The sequence below is a fragment of the Oncorhynchus mykiss genome, chromosome 16 (genome assembly GCF_057628025.1).
Source record: "Oncorhynchus mykiss isolate SJ-2025 chromosome 16, ASM5762802v1, whole genome shotgun sequence".
NCBI classification, from domain to species: domain Eukaryota; kingdom Metazoa; phylum Chordata; class Actinopteri; order Salmoniformes; family Salmonidae; genus Oncorhynchus; species Oncorhynchus mykiss.
This window is the reverse complement of record NC_143037.1, coordinates 20,637,172-20,655,754: the sequence shown is the minus strand read 5'-3', so window position 1 is coordinate 20,655,754 and position 18,583 is coordinate 20,637,172. Positions and strand designations below refer to the sequence as shown.

The 18,583-nt window shown below is 44.5% G+C and overlaps 1 protein-coding gene and 1 long non-coding RNA gene across 2 annotated transcripts in view; one reads left to right on the top strand and one right to left on the bottom strand.

The window, feature by feature from the left end:
• The window catches only part of rhbdl1 (rhomboid, veinlet-like 1 (Drosophila)), a 50,315-nt gene that overhangs the window by 10,965 nt on the left and 20,767 nt on the right, over positions 1-18,583 (top strand). Inside the window, exons 2-5 of the mRNA XM_021565172.3 lie at positions 2,193-2,351; positions 8,628-8,852; positions 9,736-9,884; positions 10,170-10,282. Of these exons, the coding sequence (XP_021420847.1) occupies positions 2,193-2,351; positions 8,628-8,852; positions 9,736-9,884; positions 10,170-10,282 (646 nt within the window). The remainder of the gene's footprint in view (positions 1-2,192; positions 2,352-8,627; positions 8,853-9,735; positions 9,885-10,169; positions 10,283-18,583) is intronic.
• On the bottom strand, positions 6,065-8,672 carry LOC118939519 (uncharacterized). Its single transcript, XR_005036477.2, has 2 exons — positions 8,306-8,672; positions 6,065-8,224 (listed from the first exon to the last, which is right to left on the bottom strand). It is a non-coding gene; the product is annotated as an uncharacterized LOC118939519 (long non-coding RNA).

The following is an 18,583-nucleotide window of genomic DNA, read 5'->3' as shown; positions in this document are numbered from 1 at the left end:
GTGACTGGGTGTATTGATACACCATCCAAAGTGTAATTAACTTCACAATGCTCAAACAGATATTCATTGTCTGCTTTAGGTGCAATAAGTTCCCTTTGTAAGACAATGGAAAAACTTTCCTGGTCTTTGTGGTTGCATCTGTCTTTGAAATTCACAGCTCGACTGAGGAACCTGTGTAGGGTGGGGTACAGAGATGGGGTAGTCATTCAAAAATCATGTTAAACACTGTTATTGCACACAAAGTGAGTCCATGCAAGTAATATGTGGATTGTTAAGCACATTTTTACCCCTGAACAAAGAGGTTAAATACTTATTAACTCAAGACCTTTCAGCTTTTCATTTTTTATTCATTTGTAAACATTTCGAAAAACATAATTCCATTTAGACATCATGGGGTATTGTGTGTAGGCCAATGACCAAAATACATCTTTATTTAAGCCATTTCATTTTATTTTCAGGCTGTAACACAACAAAACACACACACACACACACACACACACACACACTATGTATAAGGCACTCCCAAGGATTTTCTGATTGATCTTCCTTGCTAAATTGAGCTGTAAAGCTGTTGAGCTTGTGGCAGCTGCAGTATAGACTGGTACTGCCAGGCTCAGTGTTTATACAACCACTCTCCACTCCTGATCCTGAGGCAGTCAGGGAAATGACCTCTGCCCACTGAGTCACAGGGCCATCTATATTCAGAACGAAAGGGCCCAAACCACAATGGGGAACATTGAGAGTCCCTCCTATCTTTACACAGACTAACATGATACACACTGTGGGTGACTCCAGAGTGATGCAACAGCTGAAAGACCACTGTTCCGCCCTGGAGCGACAAGGAGCTGTTGGTTTACTCTCAGAAGACTAATGAGTCTACGTTAGCATTACAGGAAACATAGTAAAGGGCTAGGCACTGAGCGGTCGTCCCATATGGTCTGTTTGTGCTGGATGGGTTTGGCCTTAGGTAAACTCATACACAGGACTAGACAACTCAAACTAGACACCCTAATGAAAAACTAGCACGGGATATTAATGAGCCATTGAATCAAATTAAATTGAATATTTAAAACAGGAAGGAAAATGGGCAGTTGATGACGGATAGATACAGTACAAACATAAAAACACAGTCGGACGAGGGCTCATACACACTGTACACCACACGCACATACACACCCTATACTTTATGGGCCATTTTTAACCGGCACTATTTCGGACGGTTAAACTCTGGCGATTTTTATGACACTCCCCCGCTTAAATTAATCACGGGTAGACCGAGGCGTGCGAGCTTCAGCGGTAGTAACCCACAGGGGCCGGTCGCCTCACAGTGAGAGTGGTGATTAATGAAAACCACACTGTCCAGATTGGTCCACAAATTCAGCTAGAACGCGACTCACTAAACTCATTAGAAGGAAAAACTGTGACTTTGACTCCAAAATGAAAGGAAAGACTCCAGAGAATCTAATGCTCTCTACTGATTTCATTCTGTACAACGACATATGGTGACAGCGGTGGGATTTCAGTCGTACAGTGGGTTCAGGTCACGATGTACCATTTTGACACGTTGGCCCATTTTGGTTATCACTCCTGCCAAACGACTGATGTTATCAGCCTGCTCTTTTCTTCTCAGCCTGCCCATTTAATTCGAATAAATACAGCTAGCTAGTGTTCTGTTTTTAAGGCTAATTCTTCCATTGACGTTCCCACTGAAAGTATGGCTTAATTAATGCTGCTCTCATTGACAGACTCTTCTCTCTTGGCTCCGTTACTCTCCATTGTCCTGGTCTGTCTGTTCTATTGTCTGTCTGGTGTCGACTGTTGTCTATGGACTAGTTGATAACTACAGTACCCCTCTACATAACTGTTGTCTATGGACTAGTTGATAACCACAGTACCCCTCTACATAACTGTTGTCTATTGAGCGCAATGTGCTTTTAAAAAGCACTGCAGATGAGATGTGTTTTGTATATCAAGAACGGGAGGTAGAGAAAGAGAATTATTTGAAATGAACAGGATTAATTCCCTTTCAATTTACTCAACGTAGGAAAGGAATGTCACTTTTCAAATCTTGAGTTCCCTGAATTGAAATGGAATTGAGCCGATCCTTGCTAATAAGCCCTACTACTAGAATCGTCAACAGCAGCATTCTGATCAGCCTGCACTGATATTCATGTGTTGTTGTGTTTTGCCAGCTGGACCCAGACAACACCGGTTTCATTGCAGTGGAGAACTTCACCAGTCTGGTGGAGCACCATGAGCTGCAGCTGGACCCCTCCAAACTGGACATGCTGTTTGCACTGGTGCAGAGCAACGAGGATGGACAGGTGTGCTACCAGGAGCTCATCGAGCTGGTGAGTGACAGGGAATGGACACACACACACACGCACACACACACACGCACACACGCACACACACAGAAGCACGTATAGTACGTGCACACACTTGCTACAGAATGATTTGAGGTTCATGATGTCAAAGTGTACCTGCCCATTGCAGTCTTTTGTTCTTCAGAAAGAGGTTTGATCTTTCTAATTAAATGTAATTATAAATAAACACAAACAAAATGTAATGATAAATAAATACACACACACACACACACACACACACGTTTATACATTATACTGTATTAGCTGTTGGTAGAGCAAAGGGGAAAATCCTGCCTCAATGTCTTCTACTGAGCAGTGTTCTGAGTTCTGATGCTGCTAGGAGGTCAGAGATATTCTTATTCATTCCTCTCCACTTAACCTGTCTGTGTTTAGACCTTTGTTCCGATATATCGAATTAATGCAAAGCCTTTTAAAGGGGCTGAGGTGATTCTTAGTCTTGAGTGTAGCCGTAATCCAGAGCATGTTTCTTCTCCTCGCAGCATATGGGTTTAAGCAGCGTGATTCATTCAACACGATGCAATTCCTGACATGTTTTCACTTCCCTAAGCTGGTTCCTTCCTTCGCTCTGTTCTGCTCATGGTTTGTAATGAAAAAGCTGTTCCATTTAGTTCCCCTTCCAAATGCTCAGGTCTAGCTTCTAGTGTGTGAGCAGCAATGCAGATGCAGGTGCTCTCGCCGACATTCCAACCCCTTCCTTTAGTTTGCCCTTCTCCTATCGTCCACCCCTCCCTTTTTGGATCTTCATGCCTCTTCCTTCTGTTACTCCCTCCATCCCAGATGTGATACTCTTCCCTCCGACTACCCCCTTCTGCAAATCTTATCCTCCTTTAATAGTATCCCTTTATTCATAACGTACCCTTCTCTCTCCCCAATATCACCCCCCCCTTTCCTTTAGCCCCCCCCCTTTCCTTTAGCCCCCCCAGAATTTATTTTCTTCGTCACCCGTGTAGCTCCAGATCGTATGTTAAAACCCTCCCCAGGTTTAGGGCAGCATCAGCGAGACAATTTAATATTCACCGTCAGCCAAATGCAAATGGTGTTCGATCAGCCCAGCATTGGTAGTAGCAGGCAGTGATCTAAGGTCATTTGAGAATGCTCAGCCTCACAGATATATCGACATCCATGTCTGATTGGTAAAGATTTGTCTGACAAACGTGTGCGCACACAGTTTGCATCCATTTTTCACCGGATGGGCACAGACGCACACTCACAGAGGACGTGCACTTGCTCACTAACACATGATCAGGGAGGCTAACACATACACACACAGACTCATTCACCGTACACACGCTCAGCGTACCGATTTGCTGACTCATTTGGATGATATTCAAATGCTGACGGGAATCTGTTCTCTTCTCTGTGTGATGTGTGTCTTATAGGAGCAGGTCTGGTTTAGTTTGTCGGGGAGAATATGCAAATGTGGCGTGACATTTTTAACCAGGTCATAGCCAAGCTGACACCCCCCCTCCAACCTTCCTCTGGTTGTCTTCTTCTCTTTCTATCACGCTTTATTTTTCCTTCTCTCTTCCTCCTTTTGTCCCTTCTTTCTTTCTCTTTCCATCTCCTTCACTTTTCCTCTGTCTGCCTGCCTCTCTCCCTCCCTCTCCTTCAGGGAGAATTATAAGGGGGACACCACTGACAGTATGTGTCGGATGAATGGTATTCTGAGTTGGGAAGCGCACCGCTGCCATTATATTACCACCAGTGTCTAACGTCTGCCGTATGGCCTGAATTAAGACCTGGCAAAGAAGATAAAACACCCCTGCCTGTGGAGCTGGAGCAGTGTGTGTGTGTGCGTGTGCGTGTGTGCTGTGTGTGTGTTTTCACACATCTGTGCACTCTACATACTGTACATCAGCAGTTATGTCTAGCCTTTTGGCCCCGAGGCGTGGGACTTTCATCCTGTTAGTCTGCTGAACAGGGATGTTAAACTTTCCTTCGCTCTATTGGTCTTCGGGCTCGGTGTGAGTTGTTGATCCACACATACTGTCTCGACGTGACTGGGTGTAAATGTGTCGGAAGCGAGCTCTTGGCCCACAAGTTCAGAAGCGTATGGCTGCGTGAGTGTGTGAATGTGTTTGACTTCCTCCGTGTTTTTCATGCCGGCTGATCGGAGCCAGAGAGCTCCATCGGACCAGCCTGGGGGGGGGGGGGTAACTCATGCTCCGCTAAAGCCTCTCAGGGGGATCGCAGACTCCGAGAGGCCCACACACACTTACAAACACACATACACACACACACACTTACAAACGCACACCTCATTGTCAGGTGACTGTGTTCAGGAAAAATCCGTTTCCCTAGTCATTGTTCCTCCTTAATCGGAGAGATACACCAATACGGATCCCACTGCTGCCACCATCTGTCAGTGTGCGTTGTGATTTAGTCATGGCAGACAAATATAGAAAACGCTAGGCGAACTTTACCAAGCATGCTTCAGTCAACTACAGTACATAGTGAAATGACAATATTTCCGGTTTTCTATTTAACATCAATATTGCTGCAGGGATTCTCTGTGTTTCTGCTTCTCTTGAAGAGGGGATGAGGTTGACACCCTAAGCCCAGAGCGCCATTTGTCACCTGTGACCTGACTGAAGCTCTCTTTGGGAGTGTTTAGTGTCCCCAGCAAGGCCATTTGGGATATTTAGTGGCTCCAGTGTGGTCGTTCTAGTGTTTTGAGACTTCAACGGAGTCGTGCTGACAGTGTTTAGTGCCCAGGGTGCATCTGTCTTCTGAGTTGACGAGCAGGGTCTCACTGGAGGGAAAGACAGAGGAACAGATGCACCTTATCATCCCTGTCACACACACACACACACACACACACACAGTGGCTGTTCATCAGCTCCACACACACACACCCTCGCAACACACAAACACACCCTCGCAACACACACACACACCCTCGCAACACACAAACACACCCTCGCAATACACACTACAAACTCAGGCAAGCACCATGTCTCTTTTAGGTGAGTTGCTGGCTCTAAAGTGGTGCACTTTGCTTAAGTGTCGTGGAGTGAAGGTTTTTCCAGTTTAGGTCCTGATGATTAAACCATGAAGGAGGGTTATGGCTATGGGCTGCTTGGGAGATAAAGGTGGGCTCTCATTTTAAAAGGGTTTTGGTAGAATGGCTCTGAGAATCTGGGTCAGTGGAGAAGGTGGGCGAACAGTGATTTAGTTTCTCTTATATTACTGTGTGTGTGTGTGTGTGTGTGTATTTAATAGCTTAATAATGCATTATTAATGACCAGTAAATGAGAAGTAAATGATGTGCTGTTCCTGTTTAACAGAACTAAGTGATGGTGAGTCATTTACTGCATTGGTGATTCAGGACCTTTTTATTTAACCTTCATTAGGACATTAGGATTCCAACCTGGTTCTGCACAGTATGTAGTAAATCATTTAGTAACATTCATTGAATGAGTTCTGCATTGCTTGCTGTTTGTGGTTTTAGGCTGGGTTTCTGAACAGCACTATGTGGCAGGTAGCCTAGTAGCCTAGTGGTTAGAGCGTTGGACTAGTAACCGAACGTTTGCAAGATCGAATCCCCGAGCTGACAAGGTAAAAATCTGTCGTTCTGCCCCTGAACAAGGCAGTTAACCCACTGTTCCTAGGCCGTCATTGAAAATAAGAATTTGTTCTTAACTGACGTGCCTAGTTAAATGAAGGTGAAAAAGTGATATCTGAAGAAAAAAAAGGCTTTATTAATACATTTGATTATTTGTCTAGCTAGCACACATCTCTACACATGAAATAAGTTCAGCTCACATTGTTTGGTGAGCATCAGGCCCAACTTTGGAAATGTTCTGGAATGGATAGCCTGAATAATTTAGAATGAGTCTATACCAAACTCAATATACACATGTACCTCTATAAAGAGATGACTATGGAACAAATAGCATCTTTATGTTTCATTATTAATTCAAACTATTGAGCAGTACAGTATTGACCAAACACCAGTACTAATTAAGTCATGAAGGACAGAGGCTGGAGCTGAGCTGAGTACCAACATGTACTGTAACCACCTTGCTGTTTTAAATACACACGACTGGACACACACACCGATGTCAATTAGGTCCAATCCGGTCTCCCTGGAAGGGAATTCTATCTAAAGCTCCATCCTCAGACTTCTCCTTAAATATCAATTATTTTCCCTGGCAGACGTCTCCTTCTTGTCAGGGGAGTTTTAGCAGTGGACCATGTTGATGCCAGAGTCTGAGGTCCTCGTGAGTAGTGATGGGATGGGATGTGATGCTAGCACGCCCTGCTAGAGTGCTCCTACTGAGTTTCTCAGGGCTCGCCAGTCAAGTCGTCAGCTCCCACGCTAACGTGCTTTATTGTCTGCCTCCCTCTCTCACATCCCGAACTTCAAAGGCCGCGCTTAACGCTCACGTTAGAAGCGGCGGTCCCTCTTGTCGGATGGAGAAGGCGGGGCAGAAGGATAAGTGTCTATTGGGAAATGTCTCCCGGGAACATTCAGGAGCACAAATGTCAGCGAGCGCGATGAAACGTAACACTAAGAGGAGAGGCAGCAGGTGTTTTGGGAGAACAAACAGATGAAACACTGGAAACACAGGCATCGTTTAGAAAACAAATCCCACAGAGAAGGAAAAAAATACATTTGTGTATACATCAACCCCAACCACGCACAAACACCTTCCTTTTATCTTAAGTCTTCTAAGAAAGACATTATTGAAGACGGGTGGAAACACCCTAATTTCCCTTCCCTCCCTGGAAACACCCTAATTTCCCTTTCCTTACTTCCTAATGTCTCCCACCCACCCCCTCGCTTCTGCTTTCCTCTCCCTCCTAGCGCACGTACAGTATAATTACATTCCCTGGCCTGGGCTCGATCTCCGTGCTAAAATATGCTGTGGTGCTTCCACGGGAGGGCCGGCAGCGCCTCTCGCGCTCACGCTGGTTATCGCCATGCCACAGGCCCACACTCGCTCATTGTTCAACCCCGGCATCGTAATTACTTAATACGTGTCTCGCGGCATCCCGTTCCACTAAACTTCCCCACCACCATCCACCACCGCGCTACAGACTAACTATATTTCTGTTATTATTAAATGATTTACTTTAATATCCTCAGACGGCTAAGATCCATTTGTATGTGATTTGTTTGTTTATATATTTCTTAGTCTCCTAGTTTTTCTTTCTTTAATTAGCGCTGTATTGATATTGCCCCCGATTTCTTTCATTATTATTATGCTCCCCACAATGTCCGGATGTAATGAGCCTGCACACAACAGCACCTAATGAATTACGGTTGGTTTGCTTTCGCTGCCTGTCTGGTGGAGTCTGTGGGGACTCTGACAACTGCTGCAGTACAGATGGATACAGTAGGAATGTGGCTTGCAATATTGCCTGTGTATCATCTTGGATTGAAGCATTTCTCCATTGTATAGGTAAACGCGGATCGGTTTTCAGATTGATTTTCGCTATAATATTTTGTATTTTAAATCTCACCTTTATTTAAGAGGACATTCATTTTCTTCCAGATTCATGATACAATATGTGTCTTATCTAGTAATATTTAGTGATATTTTGGGCTTCAACTGTCAGAGTGATGGTTGCACCAGGGTGTTAGCTCAAGGTCCTACCAAAGCAGCAAACATCCAGGGTTCCGTGTACCATGTCACGCTAGCCCCCAGCTGTGCCGTTACTGCTCACTTAGCAAACCTGGAGTCTCCATGATAACAGGAGCCTGTCACCCAGTCTCCCCACCGCATTCTCCTTCCCTCCTCCTCGGGCAAAACAGCTCGACTCAGCAAAGCTTTGCCCCTCAATGGCAAAATCGCGCGTTTATTTTGAGTGAAGAGAGGCGCCATGTGTACCTGTCAAGGCAAGGCAGCGCTGAAATAATCTCCTCCACTTTTAGCACTGAACGGTTCAAGTTGACGTACGTCTTTACTCACCTATGGAAACTGGAGGAACGGAGATTCTCTTTGTTTAAAGTTAGCACATTGAATGTCTTAGCCCCAGCTAGGCTACATGGCTTTTCGGTTCTCTGTGCCTTCAAAAGTTTGCTTCAGCACTTTTGGAAGACATGGGGTTACTGCAATGGTCGTGTTTCAACTTCTTAAAGCAGTTGAAGGTATTTAGCATGCCAATTCTAATTAGCAATCAAATTATAGCTTTCTCTGTCAGATTCAAAGAAATCCTAACTTCTCTCTCTCTCTCCTTCTCGCTCACTCCTTCTCTCTTTGTCTCTCTCTCTCTATCTTCCACTCTCCTCAGATGAGCAGCAAGCGCTCCAGCAGTTTCCGACGAGCCATCGCCAATGGCCGCCGCACACTGCAGCGGGAGATCCTATTGGACGAGACGGGCCTGGGCGTGTACAAGCGCTTTGTGCGCTACGTGGCCTATGAGATCCTGCCCTGCGAGACAGACCGGCGCTGGTACTTCCACCAGAACAGCTTGTGTCCTCCTCCTGTCTTCATGGCCATCATTACCATCATCCAGGTGAGAGGTCTAAGACGACTGAGATGCTCATTGTTAAGACCTTATTGCGTTGTGACCCACCCGAAGATGTTAGTATTGACTTATGACCTTTAAAATAAGCAGTACAATGTTTCTGGCATAAAATATCTTTAGCTTGAGGAATGAGGAAATGGATGTGACCCAATAATGGGCACTGGGCAGTCTGGACACTGACCCACGCTTTGGTAAACAGTAGTTAAGGGTGCATATATTCAATGCCAGACCTCGAAGGCAACACTGTCAAATTGGCTTTCATGTTCGGATTCTTGGATTCTCATCAGCAACTGATGTCGAACTGGGCAACCAAGCCAGTGGAATATTCTCTGGCCAGTTTAGTGATATTAATGGAACAATTTAGTGACGGGAAAATGAAGAAAACCACCAGACCACTTTAGCCCGGGTGGCCATGACTTGAATAGGCAATGCTATAAAGCCTTCTGCTAATCAACGAAGCCACAGCACTTCCTCTTCGAACTCACTGTCATTCTGAAGAAAGCCAAGTGCTCTTAAATGCTTCACAATGGCAGGGAACGGTCTGTAACGACAATTTGGCTACGATAAAGACTATTTCCCGTTCATTTAAATTCATTGAAATGATGATTAATTGATCTATGAAAAGCAGCTAATGGAATCGGACCAGCTGTGTGTGTCTCTCTCTCTATGTGCATCGCCTGTCGGTGCCAATGGAAGTCTTCAACCAACGCAAGGCCACAAAAAAATGAAAAGACAACATTCAGGGCATTTATTAGCTGAATCCCAATTGGCTCTCATAACAGAACTCTGTACTATGTGATATACAGTAAATGAGTGTCTGAATGAAGAGACGTGGGTGTGAACCCAGCGCGTGTGTCGCCTCTCCCGTCAGATCGTTGTGTTCATGTGCTATGGCATCATGCTGAATAAGTGGGTACTGCAGACATACCAGCCAGACTTCATGAAGAGCTCCCTGGTGTACCACCCCAGACACCGCCTCCAGGTGTGGCGCTTCTTCAGCTACATGTTCATGCACGTTGGGTAAGAAACCACCCCACCTCATTCACACACACACACACACACACACACACACACACACACACACACACACACACACACACACACACACACAGTGCAAAGCAAAACGTAATTGATACTGCATTGACAGATAATAGACGGGGTTGATGGATAGACGGTGATAGATGACTTCTGTAGATACCTTTGATGAAGTGTCTAGACCAAAGGAGCTGATTTAAAACACTATGCATTATTCCTTTGTCATTGAGACCAGTGTCCACAGTGTCCACTGTTCACTGTGTCTCTCAGGTTGGAACAGCTGGGGTTCAACGCTCTTCTCCAGCTGATGATCGGCGTTCCCTTGGAGATGGTCCATGGCATCCTACGCATCAGTCTGCTCTACATGGCTGGTGTAGTGGCAGGTGAGTGTCACTGTGTTAGCGTCATTGGTTGATGTGATAATATCGTGGGTTAATGTGTTAGTCATCGCTGTGTTGTACTGCGGGTAGTACCCTATTTTGGTACTTTGGTGTTTTAGTTTTGTGTTGGTGTGATGTTGTGGTCCCTTTGTGTATTAGTCTGTTCCCCATGGCTGATAAGTTAGCCATAAAGGGTAAGTGTGCACTACTGTTCTCATCCAACACAGTGGCTTGTATAAGTGTTTTAGTATGTGCACTTCAAAGATGACGTACTGTCGTGGTCTGTTTGATCCTTTTGATATATGAGACCGACCGGCTCGATTCGGTCTTATGTAGCAAAACTTGTATTGGTGTTTTCTACATTGGATAAAAGTAGAGACTCATTGAACATTGCATATCGTACACTACAGTTGAGGACTAATGGGAAAGCAATTCTGCTTTGAAAGTTGATCAACTTGTAACCCCACATTTGAGAAAATGGCCCTTGAATGTATTGGTATCCCTACTGGAGAGCTCTTCTTTGTCTACACCCATTCAGCATGGTTCACACGCTCTTAAGCCTTAGCTCCACCTGCCTCTTTAAGGATTCACAAGTGAGGCCATGTGCTAAACAGAGTGAGTGCGGTAGTGTACTAAACAACCAAAGATTTCAAGACTAAAGTCTTGTTTTTACTACGTCTATCCACATTGTCTGTAGCTGGACAGTTGTCGCAGTGACATCAGTGACTACTCGTTTCAAGTCCTGCCACAACATTTCACTTGGGATTAAGTCTGGACTTTGACTAGGCCATTCCAAAACTTCAAATGTGTTGTTTTTTAGCCATTTTATGTAGACTTGATTGTGTGTTTTGGATCATTGTCTTGCTGCATGACTCAGCTGTACAGACGGATGGCCTGATATTCTCCTGTAGAATTATCTGATACAGAGGAGAATTCATGGTTCCGTCTATTAAGGCAATTCATCCAGGTCCTGAGGCAGCAAAGCATCCCCAAACCACCACACTACACGATGGTGGACGATTCTTAATGTGGAATGCAGTGTTTGGTTTTCGCCAGGCATAATGACATGAGAACCTCATACCAACGGTCAAGCATGGTGGCTGGATTTTCTCCATCTCCTTAGCTGTCATACTCTGCTTTCACTGGACATTCCACTGATGTCAAAACGGGGTCCTCCAGAAAGCAGAGAGCAGTTCTTCGGGATATCTTTCAAAAAAGCAGCGTTAGAAGGATTAGCTACCTACACATACCAAGCAGCTCATGTTAGACAGAAGCATGCTCCATGGCAGACCAATCTGAATTAATCTCTCGGCATGTCCAGCCCATTCATTATCTCAGCCAATCATGGCTAGTGGGAAGTTTCCTGTCTTTTTCTGTGGCTAAACCAACTAGGCTCGTAATTTAACAATTTAATTCGTATTTACAGATGGCATACAAGTTTGTTATTAAGGCACATGAAAGTTCACATGTTCCAGAAGGCATTTCTGCCAAAAAACGCATTTTGATTTAAAAAATGTTTTTACGTTCAAATGCCTCTCCTGTGAAGTAGGGATGTGCGACATATGCCTAGTTTCCTGAAATGAGTCACATATACTGAACAAAAACATAAAACGTAACATGTAAAGTGTTGGTCCCATGTTTCATGAGCTGAAAAAAAAGATCCCAGAAATGTTTAATACGCACAAATAGCTTATTTCCCTCAAATGTTGTGCACATCTATGTTAGTGAGTATTTCTCCTTTGCCAAGATAATCCATCAATCTGAAAGGTGTGGCATATTAAAAAGGTGATTAAACAGCATGATCATTACACAGGTGCACCTTGTGCTGGGGATAATGAAAAGCCACTCTAAAATGTGCAGTTTTGTCACACAACACAATGCTACAGATGTCTCAATTTGAGGGAGCGTGCATTTGGCATGCTGACTACAGGAATGTCCACCAGAACTGTTGCCAAATAATTAAATGTTCATTCCTCTACCACAAGCCGCCTCCAACGTCGTTTTAGAGAATTTGGCAGTACGTCCAACCGGCCTCACAACCGCAGACCACGTGTAACCACGGCAGCCCAGGACCCCCACATCCGGCTTCTTTACCTGCGGGATTGTCTGAGACCAGCCACCTGGACAGCTGATGAAACTGAGGAGTATTTATGTCTACTACAAAGCTCTTTTGTGGGAAAAAAACATATTCTGATTTGCATGGCCTGGCTCCTCAGTGGGTGGGCCTGAGCCCCTGCCCAGACATGTGAAATCCATAGATTAGGGCCTAATGAATTTATTTAAATTGACTGATTTCCTTATATGAACTGTAACTCAGTAAAATTGTTGAAATTGTTGCATGTTGGGTTTTAATTTTTATTCATTTACATAGCCTCTGTGAGTCCAGGTCACGTAACTGTATACTTGAACCACTTTTGTTCAGAGCAGGAGCTGACTCACTTGAAGGACTGTTGACAACAAACTTCCTTTCTTTCCGTCCTCCTCATTGGCAGTGTGGAGATTGAGGCCTATGAATCCACTTTGATTCTGTGATGATGTGGTTTCCGTTGTCATATCCCACCCCCACTACTGCAGAAATCGTATCGACTCTGACGTGCAAAACTATTGTTTCCATAGCTCTATTTCATTTACATTCTGCATTATTTTGTTTTCTGACTTCGTAAGCCTAATTCCAATTTTGCGATATTCATACATTTTGTTAGACCTGTATAATTTCACGGACTGTTTCTCAATTGTCTACTAAAAACATACATTCTTTCACTACCCCAGTTTTCCTCCTAGCGTACAGGATCTTCATTTGAGCCAGTTTGCTACAGCAGCAAAATAATCCATCAACAGGAAATATTAATTATTATGTGGGTTATAACTAATAGATATTTTTTGTAGGGGTTGATATATTTTTCATAAGAGAAAATCAAGTCTGTAATTTCAAAGTGGAAATTCTAAACTTCAGAAGCCTTTTTTAAACCTCAAATACACTGCAAGTTTTATATTTCCTGCATTGCAGTAAAGTTCTCCAGCAACAGTGTGATCAAATTAAGATCCTACATCTGTAAGCGTGACTGAATGTCGTTCAACTCCTTGTACTCCCTGAAAATGACGCACGCACACACACACACACACACACAGTACATGCTTATGAATTATTGGAGCTTTGATTTAATTATTTTTTTTATGATGACAGAATCGCAGAGAGGTGGAAAGAGAGAGAGAAAGCGAATGAGAGAAGCTGAGTAATGCAGGCTTCGTCTACCTGGTATTGGCATAAGAGCAGACAAGATTCTGGGATTTGAGATGCAGTCAAAACAAGAAGGAGGAGGAAAAGCAGTGCCAGACCTTTTTTGAAGCAGGTGGAGCAGTGCCCGGGGAGTTTGGGGTTCATAGGCTCAGCCGGGGCTCAAAATCACAGGTTCAGGTAGGGTTATAAGGGGGGCTAATGATGAAAGGTACACGTACTAACAGGGGAGTTGTGAGAGAGCGAGGATTGACTTCCAGGTGAGAGGTCAATGGGGCCAACCGTCGCAGCTCTAGGCACAGTGGGAGGGTAATAAAGACACGGAGCCCCGAGCCCTCTTGCCTTCGGCTAACATTTTCCATGAAAATAACAGGCAGACATCAAACAGGGGGAGGGGAGGGGGGGGGGTGACGCTCCGTCTGGAGTTTTAGTGCGGTTTATTTAATGGCAGACACGATATAGCAAGCCTTAAAGCTTTATGCTTGAGTTTGAGTTTGGGTTTGAGTTTGGCCGAGCAGCAGCCCCCATTAACATACCATAGGCGATCGTAACAATACATTTTCTACTGTGCTTTCCATGGGTTATTCCAATATGTCTATCTTTTGTGAAGTTAATGCATACCTCAAGGAGAACAACCCTGTGACGTTGAGTCGTCTTTGCATTCAAGTCTCTGTTTTTCCCAGAAATCTCCTCTCTTTGATTGTTTGTGAATGATATAAAAGTTGCCCAGGGATACAGATGACTGGAACTCGGTTTGTAGCCTCATGTTTATATTCATGTTTTGTCTTGCTTATGAGTTCAATCGTGTCAGAATGTGTTTGTTTTTCTTGGAGAGCAGTAGACCTCACAGGGTTTAGTCGTGCTCTCTGATTACATCCTCACAGACCTTCAGCAGGTAGTGTGTGTGTGTGTGTGTGTGTGTTCGCGCGCGGTACACAAGTTAAAGGAAGTCGATTATACACAGTAAACATGTCCAATCTATAGTTATTTTCAGGTTTCTCTGTTGAGTAAATATACCATCAGTTCTTCATTAAATTATGTGGAGGATGATGAAGCCTTGCTAATCCATGAAAGCTGCACTGCGTGCCTGTTTTTAGTATCCACCAGAACATAGCCTAATTAATTAATTATTGTAATAGAAGGTCACTGCACAAAGCCTTGTATTTCCAAGTGTAAATACGCTTATACTTTCATTAGTGTGTGTGCATTAGTGTGTGGGTGTTGCCCGAAAAGCAGTGGACTTTGTAGACCCACAAATTATTTTATAACCTTAAACACTTAACAAAGACATTTAGAGTAAAATATGATGGGGAACGGGAATGAGAGGCCTACTTACAGTGTTTGGAAGGGATCACAGCAGTGACTGAATGGGGGTATGAGGCATGAGTGGAGCTGTTCAGAGACTTGACTTCAGTGCAGGACAGGCTCATCGTGGTTGGATGGTGCTGGAGAACAGCGCCACACTTCCACTGAGGTCAGGACAGGATTTAACTGGGAAGTCAAAATGCAAGAACACAACACAGTTAGACAAAAAAAGCTAAGAATGAGTTTGTCCAAGCCAGGATTAAAAACACATTGATGTGTATGTGTAATAATGTGATTGTGTTAGTGTATATGATTGATTCGACATAAAGTAATGAGAGAACATTGACAGGGTTTCTTACAGTGCTTGGAGAGGAAGGTCAGGTCATATCAGGAGAGAGTTGACACGTAGTGGAGTGGACATCCCTTCTTAATCAGGGAACGGGAGGGGACTGTAAATAGAAATAGCAGATCCATTCCATTAGAGCAGCACCATCATAGGTTTGGGCAACACGTTTCTCCATGAAGTTAAACTCAGACATCTCAGACTTCACAAAGTAAAACATAGACTGCGCATCAAATTAGCCAAATAAATGTTCCCGAATAAAGCCCTGATCGTCCACATAACAGACACTAACTAAGAACTGCGAGCGACAGCTGATGTCTGTGATTTCACCCATTTGCCATGCGAGAAAATGTGCTGCGCCAACCTCTCTTTTAATCTCACTTGCAATGGAAGCTATCAAATCATCCTGAAGTGATTTTGACTGTAACAGAGACGCAGGAAGCAGGTGCAGTCAGTGAGTTCAATAGGAACGACCAGAGTGAATACAGAACCATGAACATGAAAACAGGAAACAATACTACCTAATGGGTGATGCAACGGAGTGCTAGATAAAGGGGAAGTCATCAGGCAGTGATGGAGTCCAGGTGTGCCTCATGATGGGGCGCAGATGTGCGTAATAATGGTTGCCAGGTGTGCATAATGATGGGTTGCCAGGACCGGTGGTTAGTAGACCGGCTACGTCGAGCTCTGGAGTGGGGGACCGGGAGTAGACATGACATCGACATCCCAGAGAAGACAGTAGATACTTCCATGGCCCTAGCAGCCGCACACAAGCCTAAGATCACCATGCGTAATGCCAAGCGTCTGCTGGTGTGCTGTAAAGCTTGCCGCCCTTGGACTCTGGAGCAGTGGAAATGCGTTCTCTGGAGTGATGAATCATGCTTCACCATCTGGGAGTCTGACGGACGAATCTGGGTTTAGCGAATGCCAGGAGAACGCTACCAGCCCCAATGCATAGTGCCAGATGTAAAGTTTGGTGGAGGAGGAATAATGGTTTGGGGCTGTTTTTCATAGTTTGGGCTAGGCCCCTTAGTTCCAGTAAAGGGAAATCTTAACACTACAGCATACAATGACATTCTGGACGATTCAATGCTTCCTAAAGTTTAGGGAAGTCCCTTTCCTGTTTCAGCATGACAATGCCCCTCGTGCACAAAGTGAGGTCCATACCGAAATGGTTTGTTGAGATTGGTGTGGAAGAACTTGACAGGCACAGAGTCCTGACCTCAACCCCATCGAACACCTTTGGGATGAATTTGAACGCCGACTGCAAGCCAGGTCTAATTGCCCAACATCAGTGCCCGACCTCATTGATGCTCTTGTGGCTGAATGGAAGCAGCAATGTTGTGGATTGTGGCTGAAGTCCTCGCAGCAATGTTCCAACATCTAGTGGAACGCCTTCCCAGAAGAGTGGAGGCTGTTATAGCAGCAAAGAGGGGGGGGGGGGGACCAACTCCATATTAATGTCCATGATTTTGGAATGAGATGTTCGACAAACAAGTGTCCATATACTTTTGGTATGTGGTGTATGTGGAAAAATCCATACTGTAGTTCTGATATCAACATATTCATTCAAACAACGATAAGACATATGGCTTTGCAGTTGTTTTCTCTGTTCTTCACTTTTGTAGAAATCGCTATGATATTTCCACAAACCACCTTGTATTTTTTTTGTTGAAAATATTCACATTTCTTTGCAAGGGACCCGTGTGGGTTGACAAGTCATTGTCAATTTTGTCTCATAGTTCCATCATGTCATGGATACACATTCAATCGGTATTAAGGAGTCCACATTGTATTTCCCAAAGGGGAAATTTAAGGCATAGGAATTCGATGCGCCATGATATGAGATGGATTAGCTATCCTTTGTATTTTAAATAAATGTTTTATCTGAATACAATGTTAGAATCTTGGCCCTCTTTAATCTCTTCCCAGGAAGTTGATTTGTATGAGTGTTGTTGTGGATACCTGGTATGGCTGTCGTGTTACAGAGGATTCCGATCAGACAGTTATTTTCCCTTTTCTGAGGCCCAATGTGGGAAAACTTTAAGCCAAGCCTTTAGAGAGAGGGAAAGGGAGAACGAGAGCACAGTGGAGGAGTAGAGGAGAGAAGAGGGTGCAGAGAACACAAGGCTAGATAAATCACCTCGGGTGCCAGGGAGAGGTGACTCAGGGCGTGACTCGGATACCCTGACACTGAGGCTCTGACTCCAGGTGGAAGGATATTTAATATTCACTGTGGTCTGATTTGAGAGAGAGGAGACACTCTTTTGGCTTATGTAGTTGTCAATATGGCTTTGCTTCTGCTAGTTGAGTCACTTGCTTTATTATACGTTTGGTTCTGGGAATTTATGAATGGTGCTCTACACTACACAGTACATTAGTAGTATAGCCTGTACTGAGCTCTGTTTAACCTGTATTTCTTATAAACCCTGGTGCTGCATTAAGCCCCTGGCCTTGTGTGTAGTTCTGTGGCTGTGAGCCCCTCGATGTAGTCTCCCGGTGGCAGGGTAGTGTGAATCTACATCGAGGAAGCAGGCAGGGTGACCTTGGCGTGGTGCAGTGGGTGGCTGGTTCATTGGCTGCCGGTGTGATTATGGTAATCCCCCAGCCCTTCTCCATGGGGCCCTTCTCACCATCAACCCCACCACACAATGTGGCACCATCCAGGCTCACTTCCTCTCCCAGTCTTCCCCCTGCGGCCTCACTGGTAATGACACCAATGATAACGGATGGCTTTAGTGTAGTGCAAGTTGTTCAACCTCATCCGAGGATCCTGGACGTGTGGGGGAGTCGCCCATCTCATGCTTGGTTGTAATGCAGCAACACCCTCCTGGGTGATGCACGGTGGCCATTTTGTGCCAGAATTGTTTCTGAAGTGTTGTGGTTGTCCCAAATAATGACTTTATATTCTGTTTCTGTGGGTTGTTCAGTCTAGTCCAGTTACATTCTGTTTGTTTCCATTGGACACTGAACAGTGGCTCCATAACCTTGAGCAAAGCACAGGACTGTATTTCATGGATGTTTTCTTGGCAATCTTTTTTAAAAATTGGAATCATTTTCTCCCAAGGTCATTTGTTGTCTGTTTGCTGAAAGGTAGCCGTGACTGAGAACGACATTGGTTGTGACCAGAATCTACACTCTCAGGAAAAAAGGAGCTATCTATAACCTAAAAGGATTCTTCGGCTGTCCCCGTAGGAGAACCCTTTGAAGAACCCTTTTTGGTTCCAGGTAGAACCCTTCTCCCATGGGGACAACCAAATAACCTTTTTGGAACCATTTTTTTAAACAGTGTTTTCAAACACATACCAGTAGCCACTCATACTTATCAGCACAGGCATTCACACACACCCAGAGACACAAACGGTACAAGCAAACGCCATAGTATACACCACACTTACACTCTCATTTGCTTATGCCCCCC